The sequence below is a fragment of the Hyaena hyaena genome, unplaced genomic scaffold, assembly GCF_003009895.1.
Source record: "Hyaena hyaena isolate Hyena2069 unplaced genomic scaffold, ASM300989v1 scaffold_137, whole genome shotgun sequence".
Lineage (NCBI taxonomy): Eukaryota > Metazoa > Chordata > Mammalia > Carnivora > Hyaenidae > Hyaena > Hyaena hyaena.
The window spans coordinates 2,037,530-2,046,028 of record NW_024080769.1 but is presented as its reverse complement, the minus strand read 5'-3'; the positions used below and the strand labels follow the sequence as shown (position 1 = coordinate 2,046,028).

At 59.4% G+C, this 8,499-nt stretch overlaps 1 protein-coding gene across 1 annotated transcript in view; it reads right to left on the bottom strand.

Moving 5' to 3' along the window:
• Positions 1-2,815: 2,815 nt before the first annotated feature.
• Positions 2,816-8,499, bottom strand: part of CSPG4 (chondroitin sulfate proteoglycan 4) — a 35,025-nt gene continuing 29,341 nt past the window's right edge. The window contains exons 9-10 of the mRNA XM_039238170.1: positions 5,886-6,069; positions 2,816-5,582 (exon numbers count right to left, since the gene is read on the bottom strand). Of these exons, the coding sequence (XP_039094101.1) occupies positions 3,742-5,582; positions 5,886-6,069 (2,025 nt within the window). The 3' untranslated portion in view covers positions 2,816-3,741. The remainder of the gene's footprint in view (positions 5,583-5,885; positions 6,070-8,499) is intronic.

Below are 8,499 nucleotides of genomic sequence, written 5' to 3'. Positions count from 1 at the left end.
GAGCAAGGTGCCTTCCCACTCTGGGCTTCCCCTCACCAGCCAGGTGGCATGGCTGGGTTAGGGCACGCACTGTGGTGTGGTAGTTACTCCCTGGCATGTCTGGGGCTCCTCAGGAAGGGCTGGGTGGATTCCCATCTGCATCTCCCACAGCAGTTTTGGCACAAAATGCCCTTGCCATAGCCTGACTAATCCTGGTGGTAACTGTACAGAGATGGTGTGAACTACAACGGAGCCTCGGGGAGGATATGCACTGTGGAGAGGGTCCAGCAGGTCTGGTTCCCGTCCTGGCTCCATCCATTTGCCAGGGCGTCCTCACATGTGATGGCAAGGAAGGGAGACCCAACCAGAGAACTCGGGGGGGCTGCCCAGGTACCTCCATTCCTTTAAGATCCTGAATCTTCAGGGGCCAGAGGAGGATGCCAGCACTCCTGACAGTTCCCATTGGCCGGGAGAGGTGCGGGGCATAGCAACTCCACTTAAAGAGCCAGCTCCTAGCATGGGGGGAGGGGCTCAAAGGGAGCCCCTTCTCAAGCATCTAAGAGGCTAAACCATTTAGGATGGTGGGCAGGACTTCTAAGCTGGGGACCCCAGTAACTGTCAATCCCTACCCTGCTCCCCACACCCCCTCCACCACCTCCCGCTGTGGGTTCACTTCCTGGCTCTGTCAAGATGACCTCATCTTGGGTCTCTAGATGGGCAGGGAATCCTTGCCCTTGGTTCCCTGTGGCCAGCTCTGGGGACTGTGGGAGGGCCACAAGTGAGGAGTACTTATCTCTGGAGTTGGTGTGTGCAGCTGTATATATTGTGTGGGTGTATGTATTATGTGAGCAGGGATTTATGTCTGTTGTGTATCTGAAGGTCTAACGGTACACAGCTGTTTGTGCAAGTGCAGTGTGTGTGTGTGTGCGCGCGCGTGTGTGTATGTGTGTGTGTGTGTGTGAAGAGGGTCAGAGGCTCCTAGACTTTCCTAAACACCTTTACACAGGCTAGCTCCTTAAAGTAAGGGGATAGTGAGTTATTTTGCAAGGTGGATAGCAACCCTTTTAAGTCCTGGGTGCAGATCTGAAAGCTGCAAGGATTTGCATAAATCAAGGACCCACATTTCAACTGGGCTCCGAGTGTGGCGTTCCAGGGAAAGACCCGCTCCCAGGTCCTCACGGCTCTGCAGGCACTATGGCCTGGGTGCCAGCCCACGGTCCAGCACAGGCTTCAAGGAGCTGGAGCAGTGTCAGCTGGTGCCAGCTCGCTGGGGGCAGGGCAGGCTGGGCTGAGTGAACAGAGAGGGTGTCGTCAGTCCCCTGGGGGAAATCGGAGATGCAGCCAGATCCTGCCTGGCAGGTCTTGTCACCCTTGTCTCGGCTTACACTCCCAGGGAAACTGGTCGCCCTGGGTGGAGACTGGTGCCAGATATTAGGGCCCTGAGGATCCGGCCCTGAGCTCCAGGAAGAGGCAGGGAAGAACGTGGGGTGTAGTGTGGGGACACCCTTGGCAGGGCCCCTGTATGAGGCTCGCCTGAGGGGTGCGGGAGAGACAAGGCTGTAAAAGGAAGCCGGGTCAGGATTTTGAGCCTCTGGTGTAGAGGGATCTCTGTGGGGCCCCCTCTCTGGGTCCTGGCAACCATCCTCGGGGGTGGGCTCTTCAGTGTGGCAAGAAGAGCTGGCTGGGCTTTGGAGTCTGGGCTACTCTAATGCTGCCTTGCTGTGTGTGTGGCCGGACAGCCCCCTAACCCTGTCTGACTCTCAGCCTGCCCTTGATCCTCTGGGGGCCCTTTAAGCTGTGACAGGCCAGGATTCCTGGTGTCCTGCCTAAATCCTGTGAGTGAAGGAGGATCTAAGGGGATGTCGCGATGTGAAAGGGGCACTGAGAGTGTCCAGCAGGGAGCTGGAGGGGCAGCACAGCGGAGAGGAGGGAGTTTCCTCTCTTGCCCTAGTTCCTGGTTCAGATGCTACAGATATGGAGACACAGGAAAGAGGTCCCCAGACACTGGTCAGCTGCCCGTGGCTGGCTGGGGCTCTCCACCCCCAATCCATCTGTGCTCAGGTCCCCAGCTTCCACCCCGAGAGCTGCTTTTTCTCTGAGGACGTCAGCTTCCTGCCAGGGCGGTATTGTCCGGGACCCAGAATCTGTCCTTTTTGCCTGCCACCCTGGGAGACCCTCAAAAGAGAGAAGGGCAGAAAGCGGCAGCTCCTTAGCAGCTCATAGAGGGTCTTCTGGAGACCCTGTGTCTCAACTCTGTCTCTAACCAGATGACAGCCTCTCAGGGCAGCTGGCATTTCAGAATCCTTGCTCCTTACTCTGCCTTTGAGAAGGAGCACCCTTGGTGGTCTTGTTGGGGGTGGAGACCAAGAGAAACCTTCCTTGTGAAACTCTCCAGCGACCCAAGGGAAGGCACCTGCGGCGGCCCCTCTGTCTCCCCAGCAGGACCAGGCCCCAGCCTCGGGATCCTTCCCCCCGCGCCGGTCTCCTCACCTTCACTGCTCCAACTTCTTGAGAGTGGGCAGGGACAAGGCTGTTGAAGCCAAATTCAGGCAAAGAAATCTATGGAGGGGACACTAAATATATCTCTTGATTTAACTGCTTCCTTAAGCTCCTTGGAGAGGGCCTAGCCTATCTCTGCTGAACCAAAGCACTTTGGTCCCATCCCACAAAGACTGGCCCACCTGCCTACACAGGTGGGGACAGAAGAGATCTGAAAGGCCCCCAGAGGTGGAAATTTAGGGCTCGAGTGGCCCCGTCCCACCTGGCCTGCCCCAGAGGAGTGCAGGCTGGTGTGGACAAGGGCCCAGCACAGGATCAGACAAATGACACACAGCTGTCCAGAACCTCCAAAGCACCATTTATCCAGGCCCCATGGACGTGAGTGCCCCCAATGCTCACCCCCCAGTCCTTGGGGGAGCACATTCATTGCAGTGGCCCCTGGCCTGAGACCCTACATGATCCCCAGCCCTGCCTGCTCTCGGGCCATAGACCCATACTGCCTATCTAGCCCTCAGCCCATCAAGGCAGGGCCCTGGGAATGAACTGGCCTCAGACCCTCCTCCATCCCACACTCTCAGGGCCTCCATCAGTCTGGGCTAGCTCAACACTGTGTTAAATAGCTTCCTTGCAATCCCTCTTAAATAAACCCATTCCCAGAGCAACCCGCCCTACCTTGCACCCTGAATATATTCTTCTACTGGCTTATGTCTTCTAGAGAGTGGAGGGGCTTTCTCCTCCTGCCCTCTGCTCCAGGGAATACCACCTCCCTAAAACACCAGGGGGAAAAGTTTTCCCATCAACCCTGGAGCAGAGACAAAGGGAGCCCCAGCTTGGAGTGGAAAAGCCAGGAGTCCCTGTCTATCTTGCCTACCCTCTCCTCTCCCTGACCTCTTAGCCGCCTGGGTCAGATGTGACTTACCCAAGATCACAGGCCCAGGATCCAGAGTCCTGACGTATCTAGGAGATCACTCTGGTTTTGACAGCCCACACTAGCTCCAGGGCAGGGAGACTGACTCTAAGCCTGCCTCTGACCTTGGCCCCCTTGCAGTTCTCCAGGCATGGAGAAAGCTGGGGAGATTCCAGCTCTTGACTCTACTTGGTCCTGCACCCCTGGGACTTCCTCCCAGCACCCTCCACCTCAGATGTCCCCAGGTATCTCTGGCTCTGGGGAGACTCAGACAGCACCAGGGCATGGGAGCAACAGGGCCGGGGCCTGAGCAAGCCTGTCCCTGGCCCGACCGGCATCCGGGCCCAGGCCAGGCCTCACACCCAGTACTGGCCATTCTTGAGAGCAGGGTTGGGTGTCCGGCAGAACTGCAGGAGCTCTGGGTCAGGCTGGCCCCCTGGTGGGGGCCCCTGGCTGGGCACTGTGGTGAGTGGGATGGCTTGGCCCGGCTCTACCTTGCGGAAGGTCTCGTTGTCGCTGACGAGGCCGTTGCGGGGCTTGGCGGTCAGCACCTGGACGTCGTGCTTGCCCGTCTTGTTGCGTTTGCGCAGGTAGAAGAGCAGGGGCAGGATGAGTGCCAGGAGCAGAAGGACCAGACACACGGGGATGATGACACTGAACATGTTGGCCTCCAGGAAGCCGAGGAAGCCCGTTCTGGCCACGGTGGGCACGGGGCTGGAGGCTGATGGGTCTGGCTCAGCTGTGGGGGTGCTGCTCTCTGGGTTCCTCGCTTCCGTCTGAGCAGCCTCAGGGAGACGGAGCAGGGCCACACCATAGGGCCGGGCTGCATCGTAAGGCTCAGTGTCAAAGTCCAGTGAGGCCACCGCAGGGGGGACACCCTGTGCCCACAGCTCCACAGTGAGACTGTCGCTGGCTGGGCCAGTCTCTGGGGACCTACCCTCTGGCCTGCCCACCTCCAGCCCCAGCCTTCCATCCTCAAGGTCCCGCTGGGTGAACTGCTCCACAAGCTGGCTGTCCCTGGGCTCCGCCCTGGCCTGCGGCATGCGGACCACGCGGCCTTGCTGGGGGCCCGCCAGGAGCCGGAAGCGGGGTACGCTGCCGGTGCGGTTGGCCAGCTCGCCCGCATCCAGGACGGTGGAGTCCAGGCGCAGGGTGGCACCCTGGGGCCATGGCCCACCCGCCCACACACGCAGCAGCGCCCTGACGGTGACATTCACTGTGGCTGATGCGTTGGCACCTCTGGCCAGCGCCAGAACGCTGAAGTGGTCGCAAGAGGAGGAGAAGTTGGTGAAAGCAAACACCACCTCCCCCTGGTCTACCTGGAGCTGGCTGAAGGCCAAGGCCGGCTGCCCGGCCACCAGGAGCTGCCCGAACCGGGGCCCCCGGGTGAGGCGGTAAGCTGCGTCAGGCTCCTCCCGGTCTGATACCACCTGCAGCTGCTCGCGGCTCAGCGAGGCGCGGCCCAGGGCCTGGGGCACCTCCAGGGGCGCGCGCAGCCGCACCTCGATGGTCGACGGCAAGACGTCCACGGCCAGGGCCACCGGCAGCGGAGGGCTGGCCCCGTCAGACACGCTCAGCTGCACGATGCCAGCCACACTGCTCCCGTTGGCCACGAAGGCCAGCCGGCCGGCGTCCACGTCGGCCTGCGTGAAGCGGGTCACGGGCCCCGGGCCGGCCCCCGCCAGGCTCAGGAAGCCGTTGAGGGGGGCCCGCCGCACCTCGTACTCGATCTCCCCGGGGGCCGAGTCGGGGTCCACCACGCTCAGCTGGGCCCGGGAGACCGGGGCGCGGGAGCCCCGGGGGAGCCGCAGCGGCACGGAGGCCTGGGGCTGAGGCGGGCGCTCGTTCACGTCCCGCACGGTGATGGCGAAAGCCTCGGAGGTGTGGGGGCCCGAAACCGAAGTCCCTGCCGGGCCCTGGAGGTGGGCGCGGAAGCGGAGGCCGTCATGCTGGGTGCCGCCGCCGCCGTGGGCGTAGACCAGCTGCCCCGCGGCCAGCTCCGACTGCAGGAAGTGGGGCCGCCCGGCGTGGAGGGGCTCCCCAGCCACCAGCAGCTGGCCCCGGGTGGGAAACTGTGTGATTTGGAAGAGTACGTCATGCTCTGGGCGCTGGGGTGGTGGAACGCTGGCCAGGAGGTTGGAGGCATCAAGGGTGTCCCTGGTGATCTCTGCCCGCTGGCCTTCGGGGACCCAAAGACCTGGAGGTGGGATGTATGGCTATGAAGGTCCTGTGTCCAGTGAAGAAAGACCTCACAGACCCTCAGACCAGGACCCCTGAGGCAAGATTGTGTCTCTTCCCTCAGATCAGGGATCCTAGGGTGCGGCTCAGGGTACCCCAGAAGATAAAGACCATGTCTCCTCTCTGACCTGAAAGCATCCCCACCTGCCCACTCTCCCTGTAACTTTCCAGGTCCTGGGGACTAACATGGGAGTTGCTGGCCCTGGCCTTGGGTCCCCTCCTCTCTGGGCCCTCCCAGTGTCCCCCTAACTTTGCTGTTCACCTTTGTTCCTCCAGAGGCGGCTGGGGCGCTGGGGACAGGCAGCCTCGAAAGACACAGCCACAGCAAGGGTGATGGCCACATCAGGGGCCGGGGGTGACGACAGCTGGAGCTCCACGGTGTCGCGGACCTCCCAGAAGGGCTCAGGGGGCATCTCGTGCTCATACAGAACAGTCCCGGCATCCACCTGTGGGGAGATCCCATTTTGGGATGAGAGGCAGTTTGAGCCCTGGGTGGCCAGAAGCCCACTCCCAGGGTGGCCCTGGCACTGAGTGGTTGCCTTGATGAACTCTGGGTGCCCAGCCTCGCTCTCGGCTCTCCTGGCTATGCCTCGCTCTAAGTCAGTAACCATGCTCTTCCTCACCAGCTTAGTGGGTCACCCTTGGCAGTCGTTTGGCAGTGAGGAGACTTGCTCTGGAGCCAGTGCCTTGTCCAATCTGGGCTCTGCTGCCTCAGGTGAATCATCTCATCTCTCTGAGCCCCTGGGGAAAGCAAATTCTATCTGCTGGTCCTTCTACTTTTGCACTGGGTCCCTGCCCCTCTTCCCCACCGAAGACACCAGTTTTACCATTTCCCTTCTTTCTGCTGTGGCAACAATCCTCCCCCCATCCCCTACATACAAGGGAACAGTCTCATCATTACCCAGCCATGTGGTTATTCTCTTCTATCTTAAAAAAACTTGAGACTTCACTTTTTCCACCAACAGTTGTCGCCCCTCCCCCCATTTTGCTCTCCTTCACAGCAAAACTCCATAAAGAACAGTCTCGAACCTCCCTCAGGCTGTTCTCTCCTGAACTCCAGACTCACACATCCACTTGTTTCCTGGTGGCTCTGTGTGAAGGGACAGACTCCCCACCTGCGCACCTCTCCTGGTCCCTCCCACTTCACATGATTGGCAGCTCTGTTCAGCCTCAGGCTCAGGCTCAAACCCCTGGAGTCATCCCCGACTCCTCCTCTCGCGACTCCTCCTTCTCTTGCTTACTGTCACTTCTGCCCTGGATTATCCCCATAGCCTCCTGTGTCCCAGCTTTGACCCCTGTCCCCTCCCCCTACTGTTCTTAACACAGAAGCCAGAGTGAGCTAGTGCCTTGAGTGGCTTCTCATTTGACCACAAAGATCTGACCCGGTTACCCCTGTGCCCTCACCTCCTAGACCCCGCCTCCTACCACTCCCACCACGGTGTCTCCATTCCAGCCACACCTGCTGTTCTCCTTGGCTGTCTGCATGTTAAACACCTAGGAATATTCCTCACTTCCGTAAAGAAGCCTGCTCCCTTCCTGCTAATTCAAATGTGTCCTCTTGGCTTATCTTATGTTTCCCCTTTTAGGAGATGTAGAGAACTGTTTCCTCTTCTCAGGAAAACAGGATTTGCACAATACTGAGGTGGAAACTGGGGTCCCAGCGGCACCAGAGCTTCTAGGAGAGCAGGGTTGTGATGAACTAGACAGCGGTGCCCCAGCCAACAGGGGAGCTGTGCACTCTGAAGGGGGATCACCACAGTTTTAAACTAGGAGCACAGCCCGGTTAAAGGGGCGGCTGCTCTTCATCTGATTGCAGTAAGAGGGAACACAGCCTTTTAAAAGAGCCTGGAAATCAGGTGTGTGTGTGTGTGTGTGTGGTGTGGGAAATCCCCCAAAGGTGATATGTTGACCATTCATTTAAAAATATTAAATGCATGGTGCAGGCCAAATAAAACACATCTGGCCCGCAGGACTGTCAGCCATAACCTTTGGCCCAGGCTGAAGGGTGGCAGGAAGGAAATGGAGGCCCAAGGAGTGGGGTGGAGGCTGGATGCCTGGGTGCAAGGAGCTTCTGAGGGTGGGAGGCATCTGGCCGGGGGTGAGGCAAGTCACAGGCAAGACAGGGAGGGGGTCTCTGAGCTCTGGGAGCAAACAGCGTCCTCTGGTGAAAGAAATCTTGGACTAGCAGTCAGAAGCCACCATCCTGGTTTTGACTTACTAGCCACATCCTCTGAATAGTCGCCTCATCTCCTTAAGCCTCAGTTTCCTTATCTGCAAAACGGAACACCTGATCTCTGACCTACCCAACTCAGAGTACTGTAGGGCAGCGTGCTGTCAAGACACCGCCCAGTCCTGCCCTGCCCTCTGCCCCAAAGTCGGGACAGCATCTCTGCCCTGAAGCTTCTTCCGAGCTTCACTGGGTGGTACCGCCAGCCTGGCCCCCTCGTGGCCATTCGCTTCCATCATGCATATTGCTGGGGTGGGTGGGGGAGGGACCCTGAAGGCCTGTTCCTATCCCCTCCACCTTTGTAGGCATCGGATGACAGAGGCTCTCAGGGACCCAGGGTGCACAGCTGCTATAGCCACCAGCCTGCTGAATATCTTGCGGGGGGAAGGGGACCAGCGCAGAAGCTAGGGCTTGGTGAGAACAGAAGACCTGGGCCTGGGGGATGTGGACATGAGACCTTTCACCATCTCCCCTTGTTAAAGCCACTTACTTCCCTGATGCCTGAAAGGTCCCCACCTGCTCTGCCTTGGGAGAGAACCAAGGTTGCCAGCACTCAGGGAACCTCCTCCTCTTAGAAGGGATATTAATTTAAGTGATGGCCACTGGCCCCACCAGCACATTTAGCACAGAGTTCTATGCTCCCAGTGAC